This window comes from Perkinsus marinus, assembly GCF_000006405.1.
Source record: "Perkinsus marinus ATCC 50983 genomic scaffold scf_1104296958712, whole genome shotgun sequence".
Classification (NCBI taxonomy): domain Eukaryota; phylum Perkinsozoa; order Perkinsida; family Perkinsidae; genus Perkinsus; species Perkinsus marinus.
Genome location: NW_003206658.1, coordinates 1716815 through 1734664, shown reverse-complemented (window position 1 = coordinate 1734664; position 17850 = coordinate 1716815). Strand labels below are relative to the sequence as shown.

At 45.4% G+C, this 17850-nt stretch overlaps 5 protein-coding genes across 5 annotated transcripts in view; 1 reads left to right on the top strand and 4 right to left on the bottom strand.

Moving 5' to 3' along the window:
- Pmar_PMAR011981 (hypothetical protein) overlaps positions 1-46 on the bottom strand; it is a gene marked incomplete at both ends in the record, with an annotated part of 258 nt that extends 212 nt beyond the window's left edge. The window contains one exon of the mRNA XM_002774061.1: positions 1-46. This exon is cut by the window's left edge and continues 4 nt beyond it. Within this exon, the coding sequence (XP_002774107.1) occupies positions 1-46 (46 nt within the window).
- Positions 47-63: 17 nt separating this feature from the next.
- On the bottom strand, positions 64-3548 carry Pmar_PMAR011980 (Sporozoite developmental protein, putative; the record flags this gene model as incomplete). Its single annotated transcript, XM_002774060.1, has 12 exons — positions 64-121; positions 176-301; positions 374-473; positions 534-672; positions 1105-1180; positions 1225-1291; positions 1461-1572; positions 1614-1703; positions 2256-2352; positions 2509-2589; positions 2904-2959; positions 3456-3548. The coding sequence occupies 12 exons, from the start codon at positions 3546-3548 to the stop codon at positions 64-66; spliced, it is 1095 nt and encodes a 364-aa protein (XP_002774106.1).
- A 1553-nt stretch (positions 3549-5101) lies between these two features.
- Positions 5102-6656, top strand: Pmar_PMAR011979 (cyclophilin 1, putative; the record flags this gene model as incomplete). The annotated part of the gene is made up of 6 exons (XM_002774059.1): positions 5102-5243; positions 5358-5491; positions 5730-5822; positions 5866-6021; positions 6441-6536; positions 6578-6656. The coding sequence occupies 6 exons, from the start codon at positions 5102-5104 to the stop codon at positions 6611-6613; spliced, it is 657 nt and encodes a 218-aa protein (XP_002774105.1). The 3' UTR covers positions 6614-6656.
- Positions 6657-9243: 2587 nt separating this feature from the next.
- On the bottom strand, positions 9244-10241 carry Pmar_PMAR011978 (hypothetical protein; the record flags this gene model as incomplete). Its single annotated transcript, XM_002774058.1, has 4 exons — positions 9244-9737; positions 9790-9846; positions 9890-10037; positions 10086-10241. The coding sequence occupies 4 exons, from the start codon at positions 10239-10241 to the stop codon at positions 9244-9246; spliced, it is 855 nt and encodes a 284-aa protein (XP_002774104.1).
- A 384-nt stretch (positions 10242-10625) lies between these two features.
- Pmar_PMAR011977 (gtp-binding protein enga, putative) lies at positions 10626-15739 on the bottom strand (the record flags this gene model as incomplete). Its single annotated transcript, XM_002774057.1, has 14 exons — positions 15634-15739; positions 15448-15590; positions 15359-15401; positions 14989-15104; positions 14504-14684; positions 14041-14193; positions 13748-13853; positions 13502-13659; positions 13150-13345; positions 11918-12068; positions 11783-11873; positions 11650-11709; positions 11360-11515; positions 10626-11187 (listed from the first exon to the last, which is right to left on the bottom strand). The coding sequence occupies exons 1-14, from the start codon at positions 15699-15701 to the stop codon at positions 10626-10628; spliced, it is 2184 nt and encodes a 727-aa protein (XP_002774103.1). The 5' UTR covers positions 15702-15739.
- Positions 15740-17850: the final 2111 nt, after the last annotated feature.

Sequence of the window (17850 nt, the reverse complement as noted above, 5' to 3'; positions counted from 1 at the left end):
TAGTGCATATGCGTTTCCACTCCCAGCAGAGCTCACCGAGAAACATTATCGCTGATCGCTCTATCACGTCCATGGGTTTCCGGCGTTCTGGAAAGCCGAATTCGGTATCGCGACGCTGATCCTGAATAAAGGGTGAAAACTCCCACGAAAAAAACTTCGCTCCGCCGATATTTACTTGAAAACAGACAGCCCAGCCGTATCGTAAACTGCGCCCGCGGAAAGGCCGGTCGCAAGTCCTTGTGCTTTCAACGCAGACAGCAAAGACCCTTCACCCTCATGACCGAAGATATGAGACAGATACCTAGGATACGAGTTCAAAAAGGAGTGGTATGAGAATTCTGCACGCATGCGCATGAACCAATTGCTGACTAACCTCGCCGGTTTAGTTGTCCACAGTGGTGATTGGGTCGGCATGAAAAACGCAAAGTCAACCTGACGTATCTCCTTAATAGGAACCACGAAAGAAACTAAACCTGGGAAAAGATGAATCTTAGGTTCACTCTCGTAAGATACAAAACAGGCTCGAATCTTACCTCTAGCAGCCGATGCAACATGATCAACATGTGTAACTCCATCAGATAGCGATCTTCCAATTTCCCTCAAGAATGAAGCATCTCCGAATTCAGCATCAACAGGGATATACACGTTCTTGTTCAAAACGGGTGAGAATTTCTGAAAATAAATGTCTCATTTTTCCCTTACCCCTCCATGAGATACCACCCACACAACCAGCGGGACGCGCACGAGGGGAGTCCAAAAAGTGCAAAATATTTTTCCTCGGAAATCAAATCCGTGGCATATTTAAAAACAATATAATCATATTCGGAAAGTTTCTATACAAAATTCCAGGGTCGATATGAGCAATAGTTAAGAAGTTGGGGCTTCCACACGAAATTGGATCTTACATTGCGCGTACCGTACCTCCCAGGGAATCACCCAGGAACCTATAATGTTTCGGGGGGAAACTATTTCTAAATTTTCCACGTATGACTAAAAACACAGTCTTCAAGCAGCTTCCCATCTAAACGTCATCAACACAATATTAGCAACATCATTTTCCCCATTGTTGTCAAACCCCGGGTAACGCCAGATGGTCCCTGATACCTCTAGCACTGATTCTTGCAGCTCTTCAAGGGACTCGTTACCAATTACAGCCAACTTCATAATATTCGATGAATACCTGACTCAGAGTTCACCTAGGACCTACAGGCTTCCCGAATGCACCATTTATTATGAAAATCAAGAAGTGCATCTCGAGGAATTTGCTTGAGAGTTTCCTTATTACCAGTACCTGCCGGAAACTCATCACCATTAACGCCCGATGTGAAGGTAACATTTGTAAAAATTTCAAGAAAATTCTCATTGGTTTCTAAATACCTCCATAATTAGCTTTGGAAACTACTGACCTCAGGTGGGAAAAGCAAACATATATTCCAACACTACACGACCATTCCTCTCACCAAAGTGGTAGGACGGATGCTCCTTATTGAAAACCAGCTCTCTTTCGAGCTGCATCATCCGCCAGACGTCAACTTGAAGATTTTTGCTGTTTTCTGAATTCACAGCTTGCACCTGAGGTCCCGAGTTCGAACCACCCCAGGAGCATTTCTCACTTCTCGGTCTGTGGCAGACTGTGTGAAAAGAGGCTCCTTAAAGAAGTAGGAGAAGCGATCCAGAGCACCGTCCAAAGCCGACGAGTTCACCTAAAACATAGCCACAAATGAACGAAAAAAATTGCACATGTTAACGACAGAGAAAAAAATTTGAGGGAATTTTGGGAATTTCTCCTTAGTTTTTGTGCACTCCTATCCAAGTTCGTATGTAAACTTCCAATACTCAGAGAGAAAATTCCTCAACCCCTCCGAGAGAAGCGATCGTATATTCCAATACTGAACAGGGCACGCCATCTCATCTACTTGAAAGCTCAAGAAATTTATCACAGTCCACAGTCGTTCTTCTTCTCATATAACTTTGTCGCGAACCGACCCGTTTGAGGGCATTTTTACCGCCAGAGTTGACCATTTATTATCAGATTATACCGCCAAGCATCGAGGCCGTCATGTCAACGGTGCGATATTTAGGCTCCACAGCCGTTCTGAATTTCTTCATCAACTATATTATTAGAATTCGCTCACACTGTGAAAATTTCACACGAGAAAATTGCAATTTTCATACAAGTTTCTCAACGATAAGTTCGTATCTACTAAGTTGAATTCCTATCCTTATCGCGAGCCAGGGAGGAACGCCCCAATTACAGTGAAGAAGTAGACAGTGTTTGTGTCGCTGGTGAAGGCATTCGATCGGCCTCCATTCTGGGCCAGGAATTTATTGTAGGAATCTTCTTCGGGATACCTGCAGCAACATAACCCTTGCGCCGAATGAATCTTTAGGTCGATCGACGAAGATACGGGAAAGGTCCGCTCATGGTTCGACGAGTACACTATTCATATCTTAGGTCTCCCCAGGTAAGATACAAAGTAGGCCCGGAAATCGCCTCCCGCTCACTACTTTTGTGTTCCCAAGAAAAGCATATGCTCCAGAAAATGTGCTATCCCTTGAAACTGCGGCGGATCAAACATAGATCCAACCCTGAAAGAGGATCAAACAAACGTTATACTCAACGACGACAAACGACGAAGTTTCACCCGTTTTACGCGTAATACTCAGTGAAAAACCCGATATTCGCGCTATACAGTGTTCTATGGAAGTAGGTTTTTCATATCATGGGTGAAACTTCAGTCGACAAACTCTGACACAGCAACTGCTATAAGACTCTCATCAGCTGCCACGACTAGAAAGTGCGTGAAATCATCTCAACTGAAGAAAAATAGGAAGATTTCCCCTCGGGTTTTCATCAGAAATTTCGCATACCATAAATTATGATATTTATTCCGACGCCTTACTTAACAGCCATGCACGCTGCCGCCTTCTCCGTTTTAGGATCATGTATCAACAACGCCTGACAGACACACAAGATGCTGATCCAAATTTCAAAAGTAATATTCAAAAACACCAAGTTTTCTTCTCCATTTCCTGGAGTCTCCTAAGTGTGACTGTTTCGTTTATATGCACAACTGCACTCTAGTGCCACACAAGCGCTGGTAAAATACTATTGTCACTACAACAAGCGCGTTTCCCTATCGCCAAGACAGATTCCTTAGTGATTTTCGTTACAGCTAGCACGTCCGGTGAAAGCGAACAATTGTCCCAACAGCCAAGGAGATTTTAGTTCGGGCGGCCATACCACAACAGCTTGAAATGTATCAAGTATTCCTATTGACCCCCCTTCTCAGAGAATCATCCAGAAACCTATAATGTTCCCGGGGGGGGGACTAATTTTAAATTTTCCACGTATGGCTCAATCAGTTTCCCATGTAAATGTCATCACAACAAGAACATTTTTCCCATTATTATCAAACCTTGAGAAACGCTATTTTTCAAAGCTGAATGGTTACCTGCATATTATTGGGTAGCGTTATAGCCCTGTACTGTCTATAATCAGTATCGGGCTTTTGTATAGCATCAGCAGTAGCTATAATAGTTGCCATTCTTCTCTGTATTAACTGCGTAGAAGTTCTCAAAAGTGATGATGCTGTAGTAAGTGTTGCCAACTTTGATGAAAGTGCACCGCAAAACGCACGGTGCATGGAAAATAGAAACTGAATGAGTTGAGGTAGGCAAATCTAACCCATAATTTCGAATTTTCCACATGGCTAGGAACATTTTTCCGACTGTTGTCAGATCCTGGGTAAAATTATTTCTCAAAACTGTAAGAGTTGCTGATCCCAAGCACTAGCCTCACGCCGTAGGACTATTATACGCTCGCACACCTCAGGACACCTTCCCTGTTCGTAATTGATGTTTTTTTCATTGGAAAATTCAAGAATATTCGTACGCTGGTTAAAATACGCTTCCCCCGTGTTTGATACATGACGTATTAAAAGTGACACATGTAAAAAGTGTCGTCTTAACTTCTGAGTCAATTTAGAGTACTATCGCATCAGAGTCTACCATAAATCTCCCAAATTTGAGAAGAACTTCACGAAACACGAAAAAATTTCAGGAAATTTGATAACACTTTTTAAAATGAAGTGACGTGATAAGCGAACATGAAGGGAAGTTTAACAATAGCTCTGTTACAAGCCGGTCCCATCCACCCGAAAGTGTCCTCGCTGGCAGCTCCCGCCGCAGTGCTCGAATATATGTTCGCTTTTCTCACCTGAGTGCAGTGAATTTTCCTCCCTAATTATAGAAGGTTTCATACAAATTCGGGTAGAAGTGTAAAAACCAATGAAAAATTCTCTCAATTTTCCTCCCAGAATTTCCACAAATGTTTGTTGACCATGCGATCTAGCCACATGTGCCTTATACGTGATCTGGGCTCGCATAGTTACCTTGTCTGAATATTCTGAGAAAGTTATGTGTCGAATGTCATCTTCTATTCTGAGTAGTAGAAGTAGATCCCATAAATAGATCTACTTCCAGCAGTAGTTGTATGATTACAACTGAGGTCAATATATACTGTGGCTATCTATACAAGTGAGACGGAAGCTGTGATCACAAGCATGAACGCAGTATTGCCACCTATGTCGGTCGGTCGGCTTCCGGTGGTCCAAATGGGAACTATGTGCGGTCCGTCAGAAGTAGACTTTAATAATTCTTAGACTGCATCTTGTATTCTATCATTTCCTCATTACTTTGCCCAGTGTAGCGCCGCGTGCCCCGCGTGTTCACGTGCAGGTGGAGCTTTATGCGATATCTATCTCTTGACCCGAAACTGGTCTTCTATAGAATTCTCTCTAAAGAAGGGCTCCTTGATAACCCTCTGTGCTGAACGGTTCAAAGCACTCTCCTTCTTGAGGTATTTCAGATAGGATTTTGAAAGCGGTTTAGGAAAGATTTACGGTTTCAATGAAACCGTTTCATACGTGAGAAACTCAATAGTACTTCTTGAAATAGATCTTTGTTGAGCGTGTGAAGGAAAAATTCATGTGGTTGCCTTCGCTTCAAAGTACCCGAAAACGGTCGCTCTAGTTTAGATTAGATTCTCACTCGCTGACGAAGTTCCTGCGACATAATCGTCAGTTATTTTTCCGCTCTGATGCGTGCCGGCCAATTTTTCGCCTTTGTCTTCTCGCTAGTGGTGGTGTTCACTTCAGTGGAGGCCAAGAAGAAGAAGAAGGCTGATAAAACTGTCACCAGTAGAGTTTACTTCGACATTGAAATCGGCGGCAAAGCTGCGGGTCAGTTTTTTCCTCATTTTTCCTGAAAGTTGGTGTCGTGAGTTTCGGCCGATATGAGAATACCATCATTGTTGTTGATTCACGTTATCTGCATTGATTGCCTCCCTCAAGTAGGTCGTATCGAATTCGACCTTTACGGCAAGCAAGTTCCCAAGACCGTTGAGAACTTCCGTGCTTTGTGTACTGGTGAGAAAGGAGTCGGCAAGAGTGGAAAGCCGCTTTGGTACAAGGGCTCTTCCTTCCACAGAGTGAGTCACTCGTTGGCCTCGGCATTCCTTCTGAGATTCTTGGGATCGTTTAATAAACCGATTTCGAAACTCAGAATGAATCGCTTCTAATACGTATAATACGATGCAACAGTCGATTCTGAAATCTAGACTTGATTCCATGAACATAGAGTTTTTCGTTCTTTCACGACTTGATCTATCTCGTGAAATTGACGTTTTCTGTCGGCTGAGGAAATTCTCTCCTGCTTCCCGTGTGTAGGTGATTCCTGGATTCATGTGCCAAGGTGGTGATTTCACTCTGGGCGATGGCAGAGGTGGCGAGTCGATCTATGGCGAGAAGTTCGCTGATGAGGTACGAAAAGTGCGTCGCTCCGCTGTTCAAAAGTCTTCTTCAGAACTTTGGTCTGAAGCACACCAAGCCCTACCTTTTGTCCATGGCCAACGCTGGTCCTGATTCGAACGGATCTCAGTTTTTCATTACCGTTGCGAAGACCCCGTGGCTGGACGGCCGTCATGTTGTTTTCGGCCGTGTCTCCAAGGGCGTTGATATTGTAAGTCTTCGACTATCCTCAGCGTTTACTATCACGGTATTACTCCCTCTTCATTCATGTGACTCAAGTAACCACTTTTATTTCGTGAAACAGCAGTATACCTCTGGTACTCTATACATGCATAGTTCGTCAAAGTTGTTGTTCTGCGCTTCTCGAAAGGTCTTGAATAGCACATTGACACCCGAGTATCGTTTTGTGTGGATATTCTGTTACGTCTGATCTGAAATTCGAGTGAGCCGAATTTTAGTTCATAGAAAGACTCATCACAAATGTAGTTGAGCACGAAGCTCACAGTTTGTGTCACGTTTCACACGGCCGCAGATTCATCAGTTGAGCATTCCCTGTCTCGAAATCGATCCCTTGAAAAATTTCGTGTGATTGATTGGAATTGTCCATCTCGTGTTGATGGTTGTTGTCAGGTGAAGAAGATCGAGGCTGTAGGAAGCCAGAGTGGCACTCCAAGTGCGAAGGTTGTGATTGTCGACTCGGGTGAACTGCCACTTGAGAAAGAAGAGGTAAGCATGATATTCTATAGTGATGACATTTATCCATTCAGGGAGCTCCTACTACTGAGAAAGACCAAGAATTGTGAGGAGTGATGACAACATCTTTTTCTAATGGTGGGATTTTTTCTTCGCACTTATGACTGTTGTGTGGGAAAGTTCCTTTGTGGAAGGTGGATAGTAGGGGCTGGTTTCATCAAATGTTTTTGCCTCTCGGGGCCAGGCTCTAGGGTGTGGCTACGCGAGCCCCAACGTAACATTGTGAAAGCCACACCTCTTGAGGTTCTTCATAACTGGATTCTGCACCCACTGGCTGGTAAATGCGTAAAAATGGTATTCAGTTGCCGGAATGATACCAGTGTGGAACGATCGAAGAGCAACTTCAGTTAGGGTTCAGAACATGACGTTTTTCTCTGGAGAGAATAGAGCTGAGATCACTTAGAAAGTATGGTAGAACTGAAGTGTCTTTAAAACAAACGATACTTCGTTGTTCTCTCTCAAGATGATCGACGACATGTATTATTATGGTTTACGCGGCAATGTTAACATTTTACTCTACTGTCAATCACAACTAAATAACGCAAAACGGCAGTTGAACAGAATGGAACAAACGCACTTTGTTGCAATTTTGCTGAAATCGGGGGAGTTGACACTACACAATTCTCACTTCCAAAATACTCTCCCGAATGAATGACGTACAGCAGAAGTAGTCGCTAGTATTGAATGACCGCCAGAGCATCCGACCTGTGAATAACAGACATCCACAAATAACACAGAAGAGGAGGAGTCACTCACTCAGGAGGAGCCAAAAACGAGCTCCTACAGCGAGGAAAGGAGGATAGCTGTTATTAGCACTCCCAGCAAGGCGCCAAATACCGTGTCACCAATCCAATGAAAGCCAAAATAGACACGCGCGAACATCACGCATGGAACCTACTAGACGACAGTAAAGAAAGCACACTGTCTTTTACCACTATTACAAGTAAATATGCCCTAGGCGTGATGCCAGTGAGTGCCAAGAAGGTCGCCAACGCTCCAGCCTGCACAGAATCCCCACTGGGGAATGAGAAGTTACTTTCCATCCATCGCAGATCAACTTCTCGAGGAGCTGACGGACTTGTTGGCCGAGCCCGTTTGAATACCTACGGCATGTCACAAGTCATAGCCATTCTCAATAGCAAATTAGTAACATCCTTGGAGTATAGGAAACACTCTCACGGACGAAGAATCTCATTCGGGAAACACTCGCACGTTGAAGAGACCACGGTACGCCACGCGACCTATTCCTGGTCCTACCTTTTTCAATGTCAACGACACTGCCACACATAGCAGAACACAAGCCAAGTATTCCATACCACGCTGTGTTCCCATCTTGATGCTCACGATCACCGGTAGGAAGGGAACAACGTACGTGGAACATACGAGAGCCGGCACCGCCACGACATAGTCCAACACTCCCAGTTTCAACGAATGAACATACGTCGCAGAGATATACCGATCCAATTTCGCCAGAGAATTGTGTGATTTCTCAACAGCAGAGATGCCCTCGGTCCCGGCTGTGTTTTCAGAAGTCTTCTTAATCGGAGAATTTTCATCCGAGGCACTCTTGTCGGATTGTCGTATAATTCTAGATCGAGCCATGTGTGATTCCGTTTTGGGGAGATGCCAGAAAAATATGAAATACACTATAGGCGAACATCATAAAAGATCATTAAAATAACGCAGTCGATGACTTTCGCGATAATCAAAAACACAGACAGATCCGCGCCCTCCGGCTCAGTCTCAAGAACCGCTGTGCAATTAGGACATACAGCCGAAGCAACTCTACCACAGTACTCGAAGCCTCTGTTTAGTTATTGCTGACGTGACCTACATGTCGAGTACCAACTCGGCTCAGTTGAAGTGCATACATCATCATCATCATCTAGATGACCGAGATCCACAGTTTTAGGGTTTCAAAGCCAGTGGGCTCCAAACAAATGTGCCTCTCTAGCCGTGCCTATCAATCACTGCCTTAATTCAGTAACTACTGTGCGTCAAATCAATCAGAAATGTCTACATTAGCTACTTCGGCTGCTATTGCCCAATACGTAAGGCTGATCTACCGACATGTTTCTCAGCAACATGCAACTTCCATCCGAGGGAGACAACCGACACAACGACACAAAAAATTTATCTCCCTAAATTTGAACATGGATTGGGTACTCAACTCGCTATTAGCCGCTGCTAGGCTCCATGATCAGCGGTGAACAGTTCAATATGTTACGGCAATTGTAGGTTCTTCAATCTGCATCGCTTCACCTACAGAGAACTGACCAAGTTCAGAGGATCCATACAAGCTCGACATACCAGCTTTAACAGCAATTAAATCACTAATATTTGAAGCACGTTGCACAGGATGAACACATGCTACTTCTTTTTTATCCATTACTGTGGCAAGGGCCGAAGACACACTTATTTCAACACACAACCAACCACCGAGAGATGAAACTAGTGGTATTATGTTCTCTGCATGAGATTGCATATTGGCGCGCATCACGCTTCACAACCATAAGAGGCACGCCATATTCATGAACGTCTTGAATTGTCGAATTAAACGAGGAAATAGGAAAGATCGAATATCGATATGAATAACTGTATATACGTAGTACTCTATACCGAGTTAACAAAGCTGCACAAATTACCTCCCAAGGAGGCCGAGAAGCTGACCCTGCTCCCCTCATCGGCGCAATCGCATGCAAGGATCTAGCTCGCTATGAGTGGACTTATGACAAATATGACGGCCACAGTAATCAGCACCAGCAGAGACCTTGCAATATGTACCGTAATATTCGTAGCAGAACTCGCCGGGGTTCGCCAGAGCAGCACAACCATACTGTTTGTATAGTTCCATGACACCTGGGGCACTTTTGGTAGGCTTCCTAGTGACCACAGGCACTGCTGGTTGTGTCACAGGTTTTCTAGTTGTCTCCATCATCACCGAACCCGCAGCGTGGGCGTTAGTGACAGCAATGTCAGCACATGTAGCGAAGTAGAAGGGACCAAACTTCCACATCCAATGTATGACGTACTTGCCGGAATATGTCTCTGGGATGACCACTATAGCAGAAGTCTTCTGATGGTTGTGATAGGGTAAACACAAGTCGAGAATCTTAAAATCGTTCCAATCTGGATCGGCAGAGTAAGGGGCGATACGAATCTGAACGCATGTACCTGGTGATATGACAATATCCCAGCAAGCTCGAATGACAAGTTTTGGACTCACCGTCAGATTCCCCATGAGTATGTCCATTGTTCTTCCAATAAATTCTCAACGCCTTACCTGACAAGCATACAAGTCATCATAATACAAGGCCACAACCTACCCGCAGTCACAGCAGCGATTTCCTCAACGTTGGGTGCGCCTGGGGAGCCGCTAGCCCTGCAGGGACGGAGGCTGCTCTGATCGAGCACTATCTCATGCTTGGGCTCGAGGAAGCACTCCTTGAGAGTCTTCAAAGGGCAGATATAACGCTGAAGGGAAAGAGACCTTGAAAGAAGTTGGCACACACGAAGGGCTACCGTGAAGTAGTCGTCATCAGGACCAGAAATACCCATCCTGGGATAACCGTCCTCGATGTCACCCTCAAGATAATACATCCAACTATGACCAGCAGATAAACGAATAACTGCGCCAAGCAAGGCGACATGGAAGATATTACGGCGGGCTAAGGACATAAAAATAATGGAAATCGAACTGGAGGATCGACTCGAGGCTCCAAAATATGTAAATCTGCTAGACAAGAGAAAAACAACAGACATTACTCTTCGAGGGGTAACGGCAGTTATTTAGGGACAACGACCGTTACAATAAACAGTTGTGTTCAAGCGCACGCCCATAAGGCTTATAGTGACTTCGCTTCGTTAAGAAGGGGGCAGCTAATTCTAAGCAATTTCCAACCTGAACATTCCACCCGAAAGCTCGAGTGGAGCCATTTCATCGGGTGAATCATCATATGACGATAGTTAATGGACGCCAACAAATAAGTTTTGAATTCCCAGCGATGCGGCAATTCAGTCAATTCCTGCTATCCGTTTCCCGCCACGCAAAGTACAGCACAATCAGAAACGTCTCGTATTCACTGTAGGTGCCATGCGTTTGACCTTGACAGCTTTCCCCTTCTCCCCCTTGAGGTGTTTGACAGCCTCCGCTTGCCTCGGGCCCATCCGCTTCCATTTCAGTACTTCCTGTTTCCCCAATTTCTTTTTCGGATCAGGCATTAGCGTGCTTCTAATTAGCATTCGAATTGGCGTTCCCTCCATGCCGAACTCCTCGCGCATTAAATTCCGCATCTGTTGCATGTAGTTGGGCGGGAACCCACCGTGCGTATTCGCCCAGAAGACGAACGTCGGTGGCCGGGATCGAACCTGGGTCACATACTTTGGATAAAATTTCACACCGTCCTTCCATGGTGGTGGATAATGCTCTTGAAACTTCCTCATCCAGTCGTTGATATCAGAAGTCGCCACTCTACCATTCCATCGTCGGAACAGCGCTTGGACCCGAGTCATCATCATCATAACATTGAACCCAGTCTTCGCCGAGATAAACATTATAGGCATCCCCTTCACTTGAGCAGACTTATTCACAGTACTCGTCACGTACAGCTGTCGTAACTTCTCCCTAAAAGACAAACAAGTCGGCCCCAAGACTTGCTTACTGTCGACTCTGCATAACTCCATACGAAAAAAACCCATCACACTACAGACACAGCACCGTCACTCAATGAGGGAACTTTTCGCTAACTTGCGTTGAGTTCAATTCCGATTTGCAGCGAACCTCTCAGTGTTCTTACTTATGTCGTTCTTCAACGAGGTCCCATTTATTGATGGCCACGACCACACACTTTCCCATCTCCACTGCCATCCGCAGTAGCTTCAGCTCAGCTCTGTTCGGCACGTGGGATCGCTCAGCTCTGGACCCGTCCACGACTATCACCACTACATGGGCGCTGAAAAAAGCACGGCAAGGGACACTGATCCTTTGAGTGCCAACCATGAGAATGTCATCACCAAAAGAGTGAGCAAGAGTAAAAAAGCATCAACACGGGAAACGCCGAAGGCCTCATCCCTCGACTTTGCCTACAAGCGAATGGCTCGCTGCGTTTCCGATCCCGGCCCCATAAGTTCCTTATCTCCCTTGTACCTGAGGGGGAGAGGGAGTGAACCAATGCAATCAATGACCAAAACAGAGTAAAAATGCTCTCATATAGCATTACGCCCAGCCTCTGAATACACCTGCGGTGTCGAAGAGTCTAATCTTGTGTTCACGGAACGACCAGTCCGTGACGATAGTGTCGGTCGTAGTACCTAGTATATGGCCTGCAAGAGAGCGGAGAGCATATTCGTCTCACCCGGAGTTGTATCAGTTATGATCCTCTCCTCTTTGAGCAGAGCATTCACTAACGAGCTTTTGCCAGCATTGGGAAGACCAACGAATGCCATGTTGATCGTTCGCTCATCCCTCAACAGCCGCCGCCTCTCCTCCAAAACAACGTCGCGCGTCTGAGGAAACAACATGAGCTGCGGCTAGCCGATGAGTCAAGTTTAGAAATACCCATTGAAAAGAGAAATACGCTCCCAGAGAGTACGAGTCGCAAACGTACTCTCCTTCCCTGAAACGCCACCCGTTCAGACTGATGACTGAGACTTGAGTCACAGTGACTCAGTCACTTGAGTTGAGCAAACCGTGAATACTTTAGCATAGCAACGGATACCTTGTTTGGGTGTTGGAATGCCTGCCACGACATTACACCATCTCATCATCCAGGGAGCCCAAGAGCAGAGCTATCTCGCATTAAACTTGCTTCTCCCCGATTCCTTGAGTTCCCTCAAGTTTAGTTCCCTCATCCCGTGCACGGGACACCAATCCATACCACATTTTCCTCTGAGGTCACATCCTATTAATTTCCCACTAGGAAATTCCTAGTCACGCCATCTTCCGTTGTCGGATCCCAGTCTGGGAGCCTCCGAGAATTCTCAGATCTTGACAATCACAAATACCTTCAAGGTATTATCTTGTAACTTTCTTTCACCTAAATTTTTCTTTTACCGGGTAACGTGGCATCTACGAGGGTGTGAGTCCACAGCGAATATCTTCGAGGTGCTCATCGTGACGTGCTCCTCGAAACGGGTTACATTTTTTACTTCGTACCGTTTAGGAGTTCCCCTGCAAATGCAGGTCCATACATCATTTTCGCGATAGAAATAATCCATCCCTCCAACCGCACCAGGGCGAGGTCTTTTGCCCATTTGGGAAATGCCTCCAAGAAGTTATTAGACTTATTGGATCAACCATAACTCGGTGTCTTTGGACAGAGGTAGCACTGTAATACAGTAACCGTATGGTAGCAACTACGAAGAGCCATAACCACAACTCAGCATGAAATAGTCTTGACGATAAATCTTTTCATTAGCTTACCCAAGACTGAAATAAGGGATTTTCGGGGTTTTAGGACCATTGAAACCTCAAATTGAGATTCTCAAGGGCATGATGAAATTTCCATGCCATGACCTCTATACCCGCATTGTAGCACGGCGCTACAATGCAATTGGGGCGCTACTAGCGCCTCCAGAAATACCTCACCATTTTATCCTTCAGATGATAGGGCTTCTTCGTGAGGTACTTCGCGAGAGCCTTCCTCTCCAGCATCGTTCGTCCGTCTACACCTATTTCATCTGTGATGTTCTCTTCCATTCCATCAGGCGGCGGGCCATCTCCCATCTCCTCGTCGAAGTCCTCATCATCTTCCTCACTTTCCGAGTCCTCCACCGGCAATCCTCTGAAGATGGCATCATCAACAAGGCTCTATAGCGACCCTTAAGTATGCCACTATCTGACGATCCATGAGGCCCATAATTTTTCAATAGCCGTAGAGTCCGAAATCTCAGTCATATCGCAATTGTATACACAATTTCAAGGGATCTAGTGAAGTTACCTCTTTCGATCCCTCCTCTTCTGTCTTTCCTTTTCTCTAGCCTCTTTCTTTTCTTGTCTCATAGCCTCTTTGTACTCTTTATATTCGATGGCCTCCTTTAGCCAAATATCATGCATTTCTTCAATCATTTCCAAACTAGGTCCTTCTCGAGCCATGGCCTAAACAGGACTGGTTTGACCGAGCCACGCAGCTCATAACATATCGTATTGTTCCTCAATGGCAAGAGTTATTCACGCACGAACGTACCGTTTGGATCGCGTCCTCATCGTCCTTTCTTTCAACTACTTCTTCGTCCATATCCGCCCATGCTCCTTTCAGCCTGTCTCCAACGTCCAACATCAAACGGTCATACCTATCAAGACCTTCAAGTTAATACCAAAATACAAAGCAATGTCTTCACGAGTACTAATAGCAAGAGTCGATGGCAGACCCACAACAAAGAGATACAATCAACAGAACACATGCCTAATACGTTCCAACGAATACTCAGTAGACTTGCAATCCAGTGTGTGCCACGTAGGGTTATCCGAGACACCTACAGATCGTCCGTGCCTTCATTCTTAGTAGCCGATATCATGACAGGATCCCCGAGGCCCAAATCATAGCAGTCAGCAATGGCATCAGTTGGGAAGTCTTGAGCACCATCCGCCTTGTTCGCCACCAAGACGATGGATATCGGAGGCCGACTTCGTCTAAACCAAACAACACGATCGTCTCATATATCTTGAGCGCTGAGTGTTCTTCGATGTCTTTCGGTGAATTTGCTACAAAAACATCCTCCACTGCTAGAGAAATGGAGACAAGTTGACCTTTTAATTTCCCGGAGATAAGGTGGAAAACGGTAGACGTGGCAGAAATCAGTCCCGCTTAAGTGACGCAACTCTTGTGACGATACCGGTCTGATGATCGTCACAATCGTATAACTTCTACGACAAAAGGCCCATGCGAGAGTAGCTATGATGAAATTCAAATTCGCAGGATTAGTCGCCTGCCCCGAGTTACTCTCCTTTCTGCTCCTTTTCCTTGAAGAGCTCGTTCAGGCGTCGAACTCTTTTACTGAGCATTCTTGCTAATTTCAAGTCCAGCGGAGTCACACCCTCCTTAGCGTCCACCATAAAAATCACGGCGTCGCTCCGCGAGACGGCTTCCAAGGCTTTCTGCCGCATCTTCTGCAAGAGTTCGCCTGAGGGTCAGGATGTGACAACGTAAACCAAGAGACGGAGAAAGATTATCGGAGTATCAGAGACGCACCAGAACGAATTGTTGGAAATCATAATATACGAATACCCGATGGATCTCTGAACAAGCAGAAAAATTGAATATTTCGACATGGAAGTGAAACGAATCGATACTTGAAGCCTGATGGTTCATCGAATCACCATAGCACAATCACCGCGCATACTCGACAACGTCAGTGGTCTATTCAGGATGGACCCGAGAAACGATCGTAGTATGAAGTGACAAGTATTTTTTCTCCCTGGCCTCACTATTCTCCGTTAAAGAATCATCCTCAAGCCCTGGTGTATCATGCAACATCATTTTCAATCGCCCTAGCTGACACATCGCCGACTTCCCATCACGAGTCGTGCCCGCTGCCGTGTAGCTGAAGAGGAACAACTGTCAATTAGACCTTCCTTCGCCTTTCAGCTCAGCGATATTCGAAGACTCATCTCGATTCGCAATGGAGCTGTCCACTCTGAAGATCTAACGAGTTGCTGAGACAAATCGCTATACAGACAACTTCCGCGACAGACTCCGGCCTCTCGGTAAAGGGAGCCTCCCTTAGGGAGGGTGTGCATTCGTTGAATTCAGTGATTGAATCACTAATGCAGGATATCAGTATCCGAGACCACTCACACTATAGCTTTTTGCCGGTTGTTCTCTGTGTTGCGGTTATTACCTGCAACAGCATTCTACTAGCTACTGAGACGCTAATCTTGACTCACTCTGCAAGCGATTGAAGAGGCTCGACTTGCCCACATTCGGTCGGCCCACCATGCACACCGTCACGTGCGGTTCCTCTCGCATAAGCGACTGAGCTGCATTCGGCGAAACTGACGAGATGCCCCGAACTAAAACAAGGCCAAACCTGAAAGAGAAGTCGCGCAGAGTAGCCTCCAGTAATTTCTTACCTTGATTTCAAACTGAATTGTCGCAGTAAAAACAGCGAACCATGTTTTATCTCAAAGGAAATCGCCATCGTGATCAGCAAGGGATGAGAAACAAAATGTCCCTAGATAGCCTGGCTATCATAGCCAATGATTCCTGCAATCTAATTAGCCTGGATATGCCAATCACCGGCAACAGGTCCAAATGCCACTGAGTGAATAGAATACTCCAATGCAACAATTCAGATCTCGCTTCGGAGAAGGAAACAATATCACGGTCCGATTACCCCACCCGGCATTAGTGGAGAGTGATTGAAGCAAGGCCGGAAGAGGACAGTAGATGCCGTCACGTCGTGGGCCACAGACCATGAAATTCGAATTCTGCAGAGATGTTGTGGATATACTAAGATGTTGCGACTAGATGGGTACTGCGGACCCCCTAGATTAGTGAATTTGAATGTACTGGCCACACTCGGATCCGTCTGAGACAAAAATTATGATAAACCGAGAGAAAAAGTTCCGACTGTAAGCATCCAAGAGTACGAGTACTATTATAGTACCTCACGTAGCTTGTGTGCTCTAATGATGCATAAGACTCACTTCTTAGTGAGAATTGTTCACAACTTGTTAATAACAAGTTGTTATGGAATCCAACAACAAATGGCATATCAAGAAATGGGTGAAGTCTTAGTTTCTTTGTCGCCTCATGTCAATCGGCTCCATCAAGGCTGGTGTCATGTCTCCCGGAGGAATTCTCCGCCGCAAAGAAACGGAGCGGCGTATCGGGAATACTACAGCAGTACTGGCTTCGAAGTATTCGCCGTGTGCTATCGATAAAACTAAGCACTGCCAGATGTAACCTGCGACAGAATCGTGCATAACACTGCAGCGTTCCTTTTGAGAGACTGTTCCAAGCAGAAGGCGGATATGTCTCCCTCCATTATCAGGATGCTGCCGTGCAAAGTGCTCCGATCCCTGTCACGCATAATATGAAGGCTAACTGGAGCTTCTGTCAGAGAAGTAGAACCGGTTTGTGCATTTCAAGAATTCCCTCGATATCGCTCTGTAAGATCGAAACCAGGGAGCTCATTACGGGGTTAACTACCGTGAAGAACCTGGGTCTGCCAGTCTCTTTCTCCTTGACTCAGCTAAGATTACACAACCATGACAGTCATAGTATTGTCATAGTTCCCTGATCGTCATACGGTGTGACTAGCATGCCGTTGCACATCCATTGAATCCGGGATGGCGGACATGTCCAACGTGAGGCTGCATGCACTTATCATGCGTGCATGCAGCCCCATGCATAATTGTCTTCTACACATACTGACTTTCTCGGCACTCCATTCTGGGTGATGGAGTGTGGAAACTCCACAGTGGAGTCTACATTGTGGATTACTCAGTTACAGTGAGTCAATGTGGATGGACTCCCCTCATTGGTCTCATCGAATAAGATCTCATAGCGGCCATCCGTGATGCCTGGGATAGAACCATGTGCATTATATACTCTCAGTATAATACTGAGCAGTGCTCAGTGAGCACAGGTACCCACGTTCTGTGTTGTAAAACTCGGAACATGGAGTGGCAGCATACAACTACCAAACAAAACTACAGTTTTGGCCTTATTCGTTCAGAGAAATCAGGTCGCACCAGAGGTTTGAACCCCAAGTTCGATCCCCTACGATCGATACTACCCAGGTATCAATAGCATCATACATCACGCGGGACAGTTCTCCAAAACATCAATACGGACCATATTTCCAAAGCGAGCGGGCTCCCCGACCATGAGGTAAATCCAATAAAATACTTTTATGATCAAAACATTACATTCTATAAGGGCGGCAGAATCTCATTGAAGTCCACCATCGTTATGAGGTGAAATTAATACCGGTAATGTCAAACATCAGTGAAATTCGCTGAGGAAAACGAATTAGAATCATTAATTCCCAATTAATAGTTTATTCACCTGTATCCTTCTTACTTTTCAGCAAAATACATACATCGTGGTGCGCTCCAGTTCCCGACCCCCTCCCACATAACGGCCTTGCATCTTCTCATACTACTACACCTTTTCAATCTCAAATTCAACAAATGAAAGAACAAATTAGATGAATGAAATTTGATTTTCGACGAGTGAAAAGGAGTTTTTCGCGAAGTGAAAGTTTAAATTCGAAATGAAAGTTAGAATTTCGTTGACCGGTCGAAAACGAAAGTTCAAATTTCGTAAATGAAATTTATGAA